The following is a 17,184-nucleotide window of genomic DNA, read 5'->3' as shown; positions in this document are numbered from 1 at the left end:
TTTTGTTTCATGTGGCACTAAAATGAATGAAAATGTGATGTTGCAACACCACCTTTTTTTCACTGAAGAAAAAATAGCAATTACATCCCAGAGGTTTAAGATTTGCAGACTTTAAATGCAGTGTAAATAACACGAGTGGAGGCACTCCCGTAGGTGTAAATGCACAGCAGGTTAATAAAGATCCAGCTTTCATTCACACTTATCAAAAAGGCATCACTGATGTGCAGATTGAAAGTGGCGCAGTGCACATAAGTATATTCAAGTTTTTTATAAACATTCACAGTCTGCAAGGCAGAAAATGGTTTGGTGCAAGAGCTGCAGAGCATAAGGAGAATAGAAACAGGTCATTAATATCTTAAATAATAAAACATGCAGGGGCACTGGTGGGAACAAGTTGTGTGCCAGGGCCCCTCTACTCCAGTACATCTGCAGAATCACACCGGTCTAATGGGCCAAATTACTACCTGAACAACATCACATAGCAGTTCCCCAGTGCCCCAGAAGTATTGTTTATCTGTATATACTGTAAAATACATAGAGAATATTGCATGAAGATGACTGGCAGGTTAACAAAGCAGGTAAATCTGCACTCTCGAATGTAAACCTTCAGAATAATCTTTAAGCAGCTGAGAAAAACCATCTGACTCTACCATTGACACTCATGAATGTTTTGACATTTCACAATGACATTTCACAATCAATAGTTCAGCTTGAACCCAGGGTCATAGAAGATCTTCTGCAGGTGGGAGACGAGGCCTGCCATCGTATAATGATTTCATTTTAAATCTGTGATATTTCTTTTACATGGACTTGTCATATAGAACAGCAACAGTTCTGTATTGGTACTATACTTAACCAAGTAGTGACATGTAGCTGAAGGGTAAATGTCACTTTTTCCCCAGTAATGTGTCAGGTACTTGGTGGAGGAAATAGAGTACGATAATTCAAAATGTCAATGTGTCTCCTTTTCTCCGTTTGTCACTCAGCCTGTCTGTCGGTTTGCTTACCACCCAGTCTGTCTGTCTTACTGTTTGTCAGCCTCCCATGGTTCCTTTAGCTCAATGTCTTCCTCTTTTTCCTGCCAAGTGCCAACACAATTTAGAACTTAACTGGCTGTTATTGATACTGTACCAGGATCAGGCACTAATCTGACTCTGTTTCTATTTAGGTACCTATAAGTCAGAGGAAAACCAGCTGCTGTTGAAAGTCTACCAGGTGAAGGGGCCAACAGAGCATTACTACAGCAAGTTTAAAAATGACAACTGGGCGATGGATGGATATGTAAGACAAACCTCTTATTTTTACATGTGAAGCATTTTAAAGTGAACAGAGGTTTTACTCATCCCTTTAATGATAATCACAATCAATATCACTATATTAATGTGTATATTTCTGGACAACAGAATTATAAAAACAAGATATGAATGTATCATTGAACTCGATAAATGATAATACTGAATTGTTGCCCTTCCGTGTTCTGTAACAGTGATATTGTACGGTCCACCACGCTGGATGGGAAATCCTCAGTCACATTATGCAATGCAGATTTTGAAATACAAGTCTAATTAACATCTTTCAAAGTTGAGGAATGATGCTGTTGTTTCCATCTCCTTATCGAAGGTTTAAGAAATAAGTTATTGCATAAAATTCTCACCATTAGGTGAAGTTGATAATTACATTTCTACGCTACACACATTTGTTGCTATACATACAATAGACTGAAAGTGCTATCACGTTTGCCAGTCCACAATATTTACTTTCTTTAGCTCTTTTATAAATAGTAGAATGTAGTACAAAATGAAGACATCCAATAGTTAATGCTTTGCAAAGTTGGCCATTATAAAGAATGGAGGTTTATCTCCTACTATCTAATTGCCATCTGTCATCTGGGGTGATTTTTTCTATCCATTGGACACAGCAGAACAGATTTCCCAACAACTATATCTATTCCTATTATTTATAGACTGCAGAAAAATAGTAATGTAGCGTCTGACCTCACCCACTCAACTGTGAGGAGACATGTAAGGAAAGGAATAGCTTATTTGCTTTTTTACCAAGTATTACATGAGAAGATACAATACAATACAATACAGCATGTATGTCAATACCATACAGATGAAGCTAAAGCCAGGAGAAAGTTAGCTGAGCTCAGCATGGAAACCAGAAACAGCACATCTGACCAAAGATTAAACAAAATCCTCCTACCAGCACTAACATCCACTAATTAAGATCATTTTGCTTAATTATTCAATGCACTATTAATTATTTATGCACAATGTAGTGTCCTTAACTTTTGCAAGGAATAAAAAAGTAGTATCCATTTGCACGTGCACTACTTTCTGCTAACAATCCCACAATGGAATGCGTTGCGCTTTTTAGTGCAATGCCGCCCCTTTCAGTGATGACACAAAGTGATGATTCGAAAGTGTCTGAAACTTTACTGCTCACTATAGAGTGGGCTACTGTGTGTCTGTCATACAAGCAGTAGTAAAGGAGAGAAGGAGAGAGTGATTTCAGACACAGCCTTGTTTTCACCATGAGGTTGGCAGACTCCATGAAGTTACTAGGTTCGGCCAAGAAATAGGTTGAGCATGTAGCCACTAATCTGGATATTGATGAATTACTACACATTTGCTCTGCGCGTTCATCAGTTCTCAGAAATTGTGTTTTCTCTCTTTAAACTGAGTGAATTCAATCAGCCACGTTATAATATTGCATCTGTGTGTAGAAAGATGGAGAAAAACGAAAAGTATAGAATGTGAGTCAGCTTTGTGAGATGTTCCATGTAGATTTTTTACTCTGTTTGATATGCTGTTCGAAGTTGGGGCTTTCGCAGATCATTTTTATAACTGAGGAATGGATTAAAAATCTGATCCTGTTTGACTTGTTGACAGAGAGGACAAGAGAAGGAGGCACACAGGAGCCTAGTGGGTAGATTGTAAAGATAGTAGCAGGCAGGAATGGAGGAAAATAGGATGTAAGGTGGAAGGAAGGAGGAAGGAGACATATAGATAGCCAATTTATCATGTTGCGAATGACAGAAAGAGTGAAAGAGGACAAGAGTCAGGCTGATAATGGCCAAGTCCAAGTTGTGTGATTCCTGAAAAACAATCTTTTCACAGTTAGAAGATGAAATTTTGATTGTTTTGTTGGGGGTAAAACATTGCTCCTTCAATCCCCAAGCAAGAGAAAGTTGGAGACCAAAGAGAGGCCAGAGTGCAGGAGGTGGAGGGATACTGTACTGATGATGAGGGGAGAGGACAGGGTGAGGCTCGGCATTCAAATATATACAGCAAAATGTAAAATCCTAAAAACAATAAAAAACTAAAATTATTTATTGAGTTTACCAAATGAATGCATTTAGTGTTTCAGGTCTAAATTAAACCAAGCAACACACTGAATGACTACTTTATACAAAAATAACATTTGCTGGCTAAGAACTGAACTTACCTCTTACTAAGAATTTACTTCCACTGTAAATCTTAAGGATGACAACATTAAGCTGATTACTGTTAGCTTGATGTTGTCATCCATCTGTAGTCAACTGTACAGGAAGGCAATTACATATTCACCTGTCGGTTCTTAAAATATTTTCACCCTATAATCACACCTGTCTCATCCATCCTGTTTTTGATCCGTAAGCCACTTTTTGACAGTTTGAATAAAATTCAGCACCATTTTCCTAGCAAAATAAGAAAGACCTTTCTAGAGACGGAAAGGAAATATATACAGTATCTCCTACTGTCTGTCCAAAGTGCTCATATTCAACTGCATGCTTGTTTTTCAGGTTACTGCAGAATCAGACCAGAAGACTTTTGTTTACCAGGGGCATATTCACAGTAAAGATTTTGGCAAGTTCCATCTGACGAGGCAAGGTAGGTCCGTCTGTAACATCAGCACCAATACCAGCCACAACAAACAATACAGACTTCATTTCCCTGTGAAGCATCCTGAAAGTGGGACACTGTGGAAACACTAAAATATTCAGTGAAATTGAAGAAATGTTTTTGTCAAGATAGTGTGAAATAAATTAAATTTCAGACTGAGTAAACATCAGAAGCAGAGGTCAAGTATTCAGAATAAATGAATGCAAAAGGCATTACACGTGCACAAAAGGGTGTTTATGTGTGTGTATTCATGCAAGTGTGGGCTTTTCTGTGTCTGTATCCCCAGGCCCTGTAACCATAGCAATGGACCCATCCAACCCCTACACAAACAGCAGCTCTGTGGCAGCAGCCATCTTAGTTCCTTTCTTTGCCCTCATCCTGTCTGGATTTGCCTTCTACCTCTACAAGCACAGGTAAGCTCTAGCCTCAATGTAAATCCATCACAGAAGACAACCTGCAGAGCAGAATACAAAACAGCCATTTGCCTTCCTGCTTTGTCTGCTATTAGAAATTTGCAAGTTTGATGCCCTCAATCAAAAGTAATATAAAAGTAGTAAATGAAAAAAGAAAAACATACAACAAACATAATTAACATCTTGATCAGTCTGTCTCTTAACAGGTTCACCTGATGAATAAAGATAAAGAAATATTCATCTAGAATGATTAATTATTTGCTTATTGCTGATAATTGTTTCATTCATTTCAACAAAAGTTAAATATTAGTCTGAATGGGGGGAACTTTCATTCAGAGGAACTGACACCTAAACATGATCCTGTATTTATGCAAGTTTCTCAAAGTCAGTCAGAAATCAGTCCCAACAAACTTTTAGTGACATACATTATTTTGTCCTGCAGAGCAATTTCTCTGTTTCTGAGATGCTTGATAAATATGAGTACTGATGTGCAGTTTCTTATTTATCTATCAGTTTATTTTACATAGGTGAATTTTTTTCAGTTGTAGCTACACTTGAGGCATTTTGAAGTGATAGGTTTATGTGGGTATTAGGTTATACTCAGAGAAAAGAGAAACACAAATAAATCACAACCCAACAAAAAGAGTTCATAAATCCAAAGTACATGGAGAAACAGCTGTTGTTGAAAAGTTTTTTTTTTTTTTAATTCCTTGAATGTAAGGACATTCGTTACACTATACAAAGAACTAACACAACATTGTAATCTTATACAACAGTTTATCATCTTTTTTACATTTTCCTTCCACAAAACGTGTCATACCCTTAGTATTTTTCTGGTGACCAGAGGTGTAGACGCAGCCCTGGGGCAGCACACACAAGTAGGCAGGATAAGTTATCAGCAGGAGGTGTTGCATTGCATCACCCAGACAAGACATCCTGGCAGTTTCTTCACAGGCCAGTTCACCTGTATTACAAGAAAACCATACAGAGTAACAAGTCAAATATACATCAGTTTATATTATTATGCAGAACTGCAGGTCAGATATTGTAAAATATAGTGAAATCTCTGTAATAATTTATGGATGATAATATGCCGTAGTTTTTAGAAGGACAATGATATTTGTAAAGTTAGACATTATCCTGAAATATGATGCCTAAAGGTGTTCAACATCTTTTTCATTTTTGCTCATTTAACCCATGCTTGACTGGATGGGTACCTCCTATAAAGATCCCACTTACATGACAAAAACTTATTTTTTAGCATCACCCCTGAATCTAACCCAGTACCAATCTGCTTTATTGACACTGAAAATTGTATTCTGATGTGAATTCAGATGTCTATGAGATGTAAAATAAGTATGAGTTTATTTTTTTAGTTTTATTTTTGAAAGGACAGGCTGGTTTAGAGAGACACATTTGAAAACTTAATCATAGCTTTAATACTCCAAACACAGCCTTATGGTTTAATCTGATTGACCCAAGATATTAATTATTGCTCCTAGAAAGTTCACAAAAGATTTAAAAAGCCTTAAGATGCAAGATAATTCTGAACTATATTGAGGGTAAAATGTCATTATTGTTTCCTGTGTCACATTATTCATCTAAGCGATGTTCTGTACTTCATCACATCAAAATTTTACAAAGTCATCTCACTTGTCTAACAATAGTCATTATTATATGTTAACCCATTGGCTTGTCATTTATCGTAGCTGTATCTTACAGTACTTTATCTGTAGTGAGCCTTTTAGTGTCCTGACCTATTAATGTTATTGAGGAAATACAGACAGTAATGTACTTTGCTATGTACTTGTAACTACTTAGTATGGTAAATCCTGTAAATGCTAAGATGGTGACTGCTGTATACAGGGCCATGCAGACTTACACAAGATGTGTTAGAAGATGTGAAACGTGATAGCTGATGTGGCTAGTAGATTAGTAACTCTTATCATTACATTACTCTTACACTTTGTTACACAGCCTGCTTGCCAGTTAGCAGTGTGCGATGCTAGTTGATGTATATTAAAGCTGATGGTTGTATGCAGGACATTGTCTGCTGACACAGATGACAATGAGAGACCAAAAGACACCTGGGGGCCTGGCGGCAGGTAAGACTGACACTTGTCATTCATCTGGTTTCAAACAGCAACCAGACCTCCGCCCGCCGCCACATCCTCTGCCAAACTTTTCATCTCTTGTTTTTAATTTTTAGATTTTTCTCATGCTGTTTAGTAAGGCTGCACAATTAGACAAATTTAAACTGAATGTTTTATCACTGTAAAGAAAAACTAACACTTGTAAACTAAAGTGAATATTCATTTTGTGGGAAATGGCAGGAGACACCTTACATCAGCTAAAGGTAACTGGGGTGACGTTTATATCATATCATTTTGATTTCATTCAAAAGAAGTGCAGCCCTACTGTGTTAAAACAGCAATCATTACAAGCTAGATGGAGGACATTTTATTTTGTCTTTGATCTCATTGTCATCTCTTTGTCAGCATGATGCCATCAAGAATAAATATTTGACCTGCTGTAAACTGGTTTAATCAAAGCAAGTGATGTATACTTCAGTTTGCTGTTGCTTTTTTATTATTATGTCCAACTGTTATACAACCCGAAAATTAGTTTGATCCTGACTTAATAGTAGCTGTATGGTAAAGGTAATATTGCTAACATAACATAACGCAAGCCAGCACAAAGGAAAGCCAGCAGAAAGAGAAATTATTTCTTCACATAGCGATGTTATAGCTTAGATGAGAAACCAACAGCAAGGTGTGAGTGTGTACACTGCAGTTTCTTCCTGCTTTGGCCCGTGTGTCTGTACAGTATCTATAATACTGTCAAAGCAATTATGTGTGCTGTTTTTCATTCTACCAATAAAATTAAACTATTGCACCTACAGTCACAACCAGAAGCCAGTGTAGCGATTTGAACTACTGCCACGCAGGGGGGTCTGCGGTGTGTGTTGGTGTGTGTGCAGTTTTGTAAAGTAATGGGTTGAGCATGTAGGGTAGGCTTAGTGGCTCCCCAGGGTTGGATTTCTACCATTGCGCACGCACACACACACACACACACACATATATATATATATATATATATATATATACACACTCTTAATGAGGTCAGAGTCAAACAGCGTTTCAGCTGCAGCACTCCTCCCTACTAATAGTTCCACAGGGTTTAGGAGTAAGTGATTATATCTAACTGGATTATAGGGCCTGATTATCCAAAAATGTAATCTGTGACAAACAGACAAATTAGGAGGGGGTTGTCATATTTCACCGTGAATCTGTTTGAACCCTCTACAGTAAGTTTCTTAAAATCCTTATTCAGGCAGATTGAGGAATAATATATTCTTTTGAACTAAAACCATTGGCAACCATTTTCAGGATGATGGCAGGTTGCATGCAGACACACTCGCATGAGAGCAGCAGATGGGTACTGGGCAGCTGAACCACTGAACCAGGCAGTTGTTATGGTTCATGTCCTCACTCCGGCCGTAAATTTCATAGCAATTTGGAGATTTTTTTTACAAGAAACCTTAGCTCTTGCTAAATTTGCTCCTTTAATCTCAACGTGTCTAACAAGACATCAAGCACATGCGCTTTGTAAATCAGTGATGTTGAACAGGACATGAAAATGACACTTACAACATTGTATATGTGGTCTGTCTCATTTTAAAAAATGTTTAAACATTTCACAGCTAGGAAAAAGAAACACATTTTCACATTGACGTCAAATAAGTCCCTCTATCTTGCAGTGAACTGAACTGTTTTCTCTTATAGCTTCATGGGGTTTTTTTTTTCAAACAGTTAGGGACACCAGGCTTCCAAAGAAACTCATAGACACATACGAAATCCAACAGATACAGAGCAACATGAGCATCTCATTAGAGTCATGTTTCTGGCCACTTGACAAGTGTAATCTAATATGCCCTGGCCTTTTGGCTCTGGTTTGATTCACCAACTCCTGAGAAAAGCATCTAGATCTGTTGGAGCTGAATTTTTTCATCAGTCCCTGATTCACTAGAGCTCATCACTGTTTTCTACCAGGCAAATACCATACATCCAACAAACCCACATCTGGCAGATTTGAGCTTGTTTGTTGGAAATGACTGCCTGTGATTTTATGTTTGAGAGCTGGTGAGAGCTGTGAGACTCAACCATACAGTGTATGTGATGGAAGACAAAATCATTGATCTAAAAGCTGCATAGAGCTGCACTGGGATCAGCACAGGGGTACACTTTCACTTGTAGTCAGTGTCACTGCAATATAAGTGTGACTAACCTTGTAATTTTTTTCACTGTGTGTCTTCGGTGACCACTCATACACGTTGTATATTAAAACACCAGCAAATTTTGGCAATTTTACTTTGCTTTCCTATAATGAGTGTGTGGTTTACTTTGGGTTTCAGAGGCCTGTGCACTTTTAACTCATATTTTTTTTCCAAATATTATATACAATTTTGCAAAGATATGTTTCTGAGACCAAGATTTTGTCATTAACAAGATGTTACTTCCTTCTCTTTATGTTTTTCAGGACACGTCCCAAGGTCCAGTTCAATGGCTATGTTGGCCATGAAAGCTCCAACGGTCAGGCATCATTTGAAAACCCAATGTATGACACCAATATGAAGCCCACTGAGGCTAAGGCAGTTCGATTCGACACCACACTCAATACAGTCTGCACTGTGGTATAGTCCAGCAAACCTGCCACTATACAGTGGTTCGGTCCAACCTCGATGTTGCAGTTTGCGGTGTGGTTTAACCGAACAAAAATGAAAGAACAAACTTATGATTTGGACTCGTCGTCGTGAGCAGTCTGTGTTGCAGCATGCTGGTCCTCTGTCGGCATAATCTGCACAGTAACGCAGCTCTGCTCCACCTCCTACCTGAACAATGGTATCATCCACCTCTCCTTATAGTCTGAAAGAGCTAAATAAGTTGGAACCAATCAACAACGGAGAAGACAATGACATCATCAAGTAAGATGAAGTCTGTTGTTCAGGAGATCAGAGCTGGGACCAGAATTCAATGCAATTCAAACACCAAGGAAAATCAGAGAAAGATGGTACATCAACCCTAATTGAAAAGTGCTCATCCAGTGTCAGCTGACTGACAGCAAAATTTGACCCAACCTCCCTATGGAAAGGGCTTTGTATGACCAGTGTCATATGGCCCTGGAACACGCCTGCAACCTGAGTAGTGGTTTACCCCAACCTAACTTCATACCCCCATGCCAAATTTGCACAGTGGTATAGGCTTACGAACTCCCCTTGCTGTAGGCAATGACATGGGTTTGACCGATGTGATGCTCTACCCTCAAGGGAAGCACATAGACTATTCCACCCCACAGCTCCCATCCAGACAATGAATAGTAATTGGACAATTCGTATATGTCAACACAAAAACCATCACTGGTGCTGGACCAAAACCTCCCTCTGGACTTCCATCATACTGGACTTGACAGGACTGGACTCTGATGTAATGGCAGCTTACACAGTCTGTTTTGGTGGAATGTGATATTGATTATACAGGCTGCTGTAAAGCTCGCAAACAAATTCAGGCAATGCAATGACAAGTTCAACCAGACCAATTCCTTTAAAGAAAATGATACTCTTATTCAGTACTGGATGCTAGTATTAGATTAGTACTACAAGTGGTGGACTACACACAACAGGTTCAAATAACAGTTGCAGATAAGTTTGAAATGTTTTAGCCTGCTTGAAGAACTGAATGGGTTAATATAGGGTTTAATATAGCAGGACAATCACAGAGTTTGGTAAGTTTAGTTGTGAATTAATAATGGACTTTGAAAAAGGTTCCTGTCATTGTCTTTACCCTCTGCCACTTGCTGCATAGCCTTTTATGACAGTGTCTACAGTATATGGAAACAGTGAGGCTAAAACATACCAAATTAAGAATTTGCAAATGCTATTTTTCCCAGGTTTAGTAGAACTAGAACTAGAACTTGTGAAGGTGTCCTAAATGAGTTTTGGGCATTTTAAAAAATATTCTACAGAGTCACATACACAATGTTCCACACTAGCACTAGGCAGACTGTGCTGAAGCAGAAAACCAGATATTTCAGTTGCCAGGCTGGTGTACACAATGCACTGGTTTCCAGTGGCCTGTCTAACACAATCAAAGAGTCAGACAACTGAGTCTTGTTCTTGGCCAGGATTCTGTGGGGAAGCCTGGAGGCAATAAGCTGTCAAGATCTTCGACTGCTGCAATCAGCTGTGGCCAGATCCAGGAAATGATTTGTCTTCTCGTAACTTTGGTCGGGATTATCACTCAGTCAAGTGATGACTGATTTTTTTTCTACAGTATACTCTCCAGACACAAAATCAGACACAGATGAACAGATTAACAGACAGACCGGTTGACTGACAGAAAGTAGACAGACGAATGGACAGATAGATATCTCTGTCAGTCGGGCTGGAAAAAAGAGACAAGGACGGGTTGCTATGGAAACAGAGACAAATAGTTGTCTCCAGTTGTCTCTTCTGGCATTTTTCTTCAGTGAAGATATTGATGAACAGACTCTTATGTTCAAAAACCCAGTGGCCCCATGGGACTTCCCAAACCACTGCTGCTGGGGACCCCATAATATAAACTTTATATAAACTCTTAAACCGCACAAATTTTGCACTAGTGTGTTTTTCTGACTGGGTTATGAAAAAATGAATAATTTTTCGGGTCTGAAATGGGTTTGAAAAATGAGTCATTCGAAAAAGAGAATTTTATTCAAAAACTTCTATCTTTAAAAAGATGACAAAACAACTAAATACAGGGTTACAGAGTGTTTGTATATACACATTTATATTTCACACTCCCTGTTAGCAGAAGGTGTGACCACATGCTATACCGTTGTTTATTCCGTTGCCATGACAACATGCTAGCCAACCAGAAAGTTGGGATCAGTTTACCTGTGGACCTCTGAGCTTCTAGTGTCACATAATGGCACCACACTCATTTTTAGCCATTTTTAGAGCAATGGCTGCTTCTGAAAGCTCATACTGATTACTGTTACTGCTATAATTATATTATATATGGTCCCACTGAAACACTGTTGCCACACACATACTTTTATTTACAGGCATTAAACGCCATCATTCTCTGAGATTACTCCACTCCTATGGTAAACTAAATAGTACACAGTTTGAGATACTTCACACAAAGAATAAACAGTAACTCAATGTGGACTTATTTTTCTCAGTGAATGACTTGTAGTAACAGACAGTATAAGTTTTCAGAAACAACATGTGACTGTTTCTCTTACTCTTTAAAAAGGTGTGTGGTCAATGTTCCGTACTACTCACATTTCCATGCATCATCTTTCAACACATTTTGCATATCTGATGCACATGATCATATTTCAACACACCTTTTTAAAGAGCGCACAGTGCATGCGTGACCTGTTTAAGAGTTGGTCATTTAAGGCAGTGGACAAACAGATACAGTGTGTAGACAACATGCACAATTATTGTTGTTGACACTTACCGCTCCCTGAGCCCATCCATTGTTTGAGAAATACCTCGTGTGCAGAGAGTAAGTTACACCCTGTTTATCAATGCTGGAACCTCACTGCAACAAATACACAAGCTTAGCGAGTGTGACCTCTCTTTCCGCTTATTTCCTGGTATTTTGAGTCAAAATGTCGTGCTAACACCCATGAGTCTGCAGGATCCGAGATAATTGGCTAGTTCCAAATCACTTGCCAAGCTTGTTATTTCTCGCAGTGTTCTCTCAAAATATTTTTATTTTTCGAAAGATGCTGCACTTGGTTTAGATCACAGATGTAACTGCTATCAGTGTGTGTCTTTCAGTGTCTTCAGGCCCGTTTACCTGTTTGTTTCACACTCCACGCATAGCATTCTGGCATTAGGTTTACACCTCAGGCATTTGCTTTAATTGCATGATTTTTGTTGTCCAATTGAATTTTCCTCTACGGTTCCCATGTTTTCAGTCATTCAACCTCCATCACTGTCATAAACTTACAAACAATACATCACAAATCCATTCATTTACACATACAATATCAAATGGTAAGTAGAATGTATGCGAGTCAGATAATTAAAATGTACAACTGATGAAATTATTATTTTTTATATTTTTATTTTAAAACACATCTTATAGTGTTGTACTCCAGGCTAAGACTCAATACACTGAAATCAGAGAGTGGATTTTCCCCAGAACTTAAATACTGAAAAACATTTGGCATGAGAAAGTTGTCACATCAACTTATTTTGAAATAAGTAAGAATGAATCAACAAGTAACCTCCAGTTGCTATTTACATTTTCAGTTCATTTAATTGAAAATGACTCTACGCCAGACCCCAATGCTGCAAATGAAATGTCCTGAAACAATGGTGATTATATTTGGAAGCATGACTACAGGATATTGTTTGTATTATTATGTCTGTTGTCAGTCTGTCATTCACAGTCTCTGCTTCAGGGTTGGGGCACAACCCAACAGGGTTGGACAGCCACAAACATGTACACCAGTGTGAGACAAAGTATAGATATGCAGATGTGTGTAGTAGCTAAAATACTGGCAATAGTTAAAGAGCGCAACAAGACAGACATTCAAAATGTCTTCACAGGGGTAAACAAGACATTCTCTGTCTTTATTGCTGGAGTGCTCCCAGTGCCTCTATTTTAATTGATTTAATTAATTCAGTTGAGACTTCCTATGGAGTCAAGAGTGCATAATAGAGCCTGAAAATGAGAGGCTGTAAGGTTTCCCGCACGCATAATAAAAGGGCTAATTTTTAACAATTAATGACACAGATCTGATCTCCCACTGTGCCTGAACAAAAAAAATTACACTCCTGTTTATTCTGGCACGTAAAGATCAGAAAGGTACAAGAGAGGTAAGATTTCAAATCTTGTCTATCTACAGAAACTCAGTCAAATACACAGCAAATATTTGTGCAGAACCTTAAAGCTTGTGGTATATAGGCCATGTATAGGCCATCAAGCTTACAGCAGAGCTCCAAAATGATTTTGCTGTTTCTGTAAGCTCACACAGATGCCAGATGAGCTCAATGTTATGACTGCCAGCACAGAAAAACTTCCATTTTAAGTTTGACTTTCCCCCAAGTAACCCTTCAGTGTTTCCCCGGTAACCAGCTGTGTAGTGGCAGATGTCATCTGCCACTTTGAAGCCTGTTTCTTTTTTCCTTTGTATAGTCAAACATTGGAGGGTGTGGTTTTATTAGATCAACATAGACCTAACTTTGCCCCATTCAAATAGTGTCCATGTCAGTTAAGTATTTGCTTATGTTTATACAAAAGGTTGCCAGGGTACAAGCGCAATGTGTTTAGAGATGAGGATTAGTTTTCTGGGTGAAAGTATGTTTCATTTCCTTGATTCTATCTGGGCTCTTACAGAAAGACTATTATTTGCTGAGTCATGGTGAAGGTGCACAGAAAGTTAAAGTGAGAACATACCCCTGGATTGTTGGAAGCACCAACCAAATGAAATATCACATATTCTTATTAGATATGATCTATTTTTTTAATTTTCAAAAATAAAAAATAAAAATAGATCTCTCATATGCACAGTTTAAAGTTGGAAGGAGAGAGATGTCGACCTGATAGCTGGAGATAATTCCTTTTCTTGATCATATGATCAAAATCTAAGGAATGAGAATCACGTAAAAGACAAAGCACTCTATGAGGTCTACTGCCTATGAGGTTTCATCTCACCTATAAATAGGTGAAATAAGAGCTCTGTTTTTGGACAACCAATCTATTGAAGCCAGAATTGTGGAGCAACTTATTTTAAATCTTAACAGAATCTAATTTTATGACAAAGGACCCTTTCTGGTGTAATGAAGTCTTGTTTGGAACAGCTCCTAATTTCTGTCAGAAGATGTAGGAAATCTCTGTCACTGCTCAACCTTTTTAAAACAAGATGTGTGTTATTGAACCAAACATGGCATATCTTCTCTAAGATGCCTTAACATTTTGGATAATGATCTTTTTTTTTGGCATTTTTAACTGTCTATAGCTGTCCTTCACTTGGAATTGTCAGCAGTCCTTATTTAAAATGTGCGACAGCTGACTGCAATTAAAAAATAAATAAAACAACCCTCTAAATTTTAAAATGCCAAGGTTGTTTCTGCTTCTTCAGCTCTCACAGTTTGGGTAGAGGGTTCCAAATTTGTCCCTCACTTTCTCTAAAGTGGTATTGTCAGCAGTCCTCTTTGAAACAAAAGGGACTGGGTTGCTGTGCACTTAAAAAAAAAAAAAAAAAAAAAAGCTAAATTTGTAAATGTCACACATTGCCTTTTCACAGTGTCACATGGCACAGACAAGCTTCTAGATTACATCTCAGTGTAGATTACATCTCGATGTAGTAGTAGTAATCTAAATTGCATCGTGATGGGGTCTGTGACTCATTTTATACATTGGTGCAAACACACCCACGGAGGCCTGCAGAGTGAGTGCTGAACCTCTCCTATAGGGATAGTGTCGTCTCACTTGGGTAGGAACTGTGTCATGCATGTGCTCATATGTGGCTCAGTAGCCATGTCGACCTGTAGATGGATTTTTATCTGTGATGGAATTTTGTTGCCAGATGGAAATCCAACCTTTCTGTGTGCTCGTACTATTATTGGACAATCCTTGTCCTCTTTCCATACACATACACTGCGGCTCTCGTTTTCACTTTTTAGTGTAATCGAATTAAATATTCAGCATTGCAGTTCATTTGCCCTTGACAGGACTTCATCTTCTGCTCAGTAATTTGGATAGGACAAATTTCTCATGCCGTAGTTCAAAATTAGAGCTTTAAGGAAAATCTACAACCTGGTGAGTTCACTGCAGCCCTGCTTCACCTATCAGTGCAAAGGATGAATAATTGTCATTTCAGCAAATGGCAGCTTGTAGATTGGGACACCACACATATTAACGCTATGTTATCACGCTACAATGACAGGATGCATTCTCATGCAGTAAATGGCTGTTTGTTGCTTGTGAATGTGTACCGAAAAATATTGTTTCGATTTTGTTCTCCTGAATGGCACAGAGATATAATGGCAGGTTCTTACCAGGAAGTTGCCATCATCATTATTGTTTTAAGCATCATAATTCATAATCATCATTATCATCACTGTCACCTCTCACCATCATCATGTGCTGCTGAACTTGAAGTAGGTGCAAAAGAAAAAAAAAATTTTTGTACAGAAATCTATTTTTTATGGAGAATTTGTAAAAAAAAAAAAAGAAACAAATTATTAAACATGCTGTACTTTTTATGATTAATGATGTAGGTACAACAAAATCTTGTTCATTAAAGTCAATGTTTTTACTGTTACACACCATGTAAAAATCTATGGTTCAAACTGAGTATCAAATATCAAAATGTCATATGATCTCTTTTGTCTATTATGGCTGCTTTTACACAGGAACAGAAAACCTTGTGGGACCTGGAGTTAATCTTCTTCATGCTGGAGAGACATTTAGCTCTGGGACACACTTGTAAAAAAAAAAAAAAAAATCTGCTATTCATAAACTTCAGTATCATAAAATGTGTCAATTCCAACTCCTCCAAAGCTTAAGTCAACATTCATTGCAAAAAATGGTATAAAATGTGATGATACAGAGAACAGTTTTGAGTGACTTCTAATGCAGCAGCAGCAGCAACACTGTTAGACATTAAAATATCTTGTTTACATACATGTTTGGAATTGATTTTAGACACACAGTTAACACGGAACAAAAAATAAACACTAGATGTTTAGTGTCATAATGTCATGAACAGTATGTCATGGTTGGGTTTGAAAACAACACTTCCTTTCAAAGACAGTGTTCTTGTGTAAAGGCAGCCCTGTGTGACTGATCCTAATGTCTGTATCTGGGAAAGGGATGACTTCCACAGGCACAAAAGATTTTGGATGACTTGCCCCCTTCATTGCCCAAAATCTGACCTCATGGCTGTCTAAACAAGGAGGAATCTGGTTCTCTTGCTTAGACATTATGGGTTTAGAGTGGAAAATAAAGTTTAGGTAAATTTAGACTCTAGCAGCAAATTGGCAACCGTTTTGGAGGCTTCTCTGTTGGGAAACAATTGGTATTCTTAAGTTTTGAATCAAAGGATTGAAAATTATATTTTTCTGTCCTCCCATGACATAATGACAGAGAAACAACATGGAATGTTATAAAGGGTACTGTATGTGAATGCAGCCTCACAACCTGCTGTTAAAGAGAATCACAGTTTATCTATCAGCTATTTTGAAGACATTATTTGAGAATAAAGTTTTTGATACAATAATAACTTGTTTGTACAATGTTTTTGTTGACTGCTATTCTGATGTATGAACCAGAGGTTTCTTGCAGGTTTGCTCCAGTTTCCCTACACAGTCCAAAGATGTAGTTGTTAGGTGTCTGAGTTTGGTTTTTTCTAGGTTCATTAGCCCCACCAACCAACAGACTGTCGATCTGTCCATACCCTGCTTCTCCCCCAATAATGACTATATGCAGTACATTCGGATCGGATGACTTGCCTATCCAAATCTAATGCAGGCATACACTGACTATATGTATAAGTACATTCTACAGCAGGTAATACACTCACTATGGATGAGTAGTCTACGTTACACAACCAAAGTCAAAAAACCCGAACTATCACTTAACTGCATGTTGGGATAGACTGTAGCATGGATGGATGGTTTACTTTTGAATTTACAGTCAAAACCTGTGCAGGTTGCTCATTTCAGTCAGGAGGATCTTAATCCTGACATTAATGGGGGGTAATCCATGGCAAAGACTGTGTTAAAGAACATTTTGTTTGCCTCTGGATTACGTGTAAAATATAGAGTGATCTACACTGAGTCATTCAGTTACTGATAGCAAACAATGTGAAGGTCAATT

General features: G+C 38.1%; 1 protein-coding gene across 1 annotated transcript in view; it reads left to right on the top strand.

The window, feature by feature from the left end:
* LOC130174222 (CUB and sushi domain-containing protein 1-like) overlaps positions 1 to 16,588 on the top strand; it is a 409,154-nt gene extending 392,566 nt beyond the window's left edge. The window contains exons 71-75 of the mRNA XM_056383857.1: positions 1,169 to 1,281; positions 3,788 to 3,875; positions 4,174 to 4,300; positions 6,343 to 6,405; positions 8,840 to 16,588. Of these exons, the coding sequence (XP_056239832.1) occupies positions 1,169 to 1,281; positions 3,788 to 3,875; positions 4,174 to 4,300; positions 6,343 to 6,405; positions 8,840 to 8,999 (551 nt within the window). The 3' untranslated portion in view covers positions 9,000 to 16,588. The remainder of the gene's footprint in view (positions 1 to 1,168; positions 1,282 to 3,787; positions 3,876 to 4,173; positions 4,301 to 6,342; positions 6,406 to 8,839) is intronic.
* Positions 16,589 to 17,184: the final 596 nt, after the last annotated feature.

This window comes from Seriola aureovittata, chromosome 1 (assembly GCF_021018895.1).
Source record: "Seriola aureovittata isolate HTS-2021-v1 ecotype China chromosome 1, ASM2101889v1, whole genome shotgun sequence".
In the NCBI taxonomy this organism is placed as follows: Eukaryota; Metazoa; Chordata; class Actinopteri; order Carangiformes; family Carangidae; genus Seriola; species Seriola aureovittata.
This window is presented reverse-complemented; position numbering and strand designations above follow the sequence as displayed.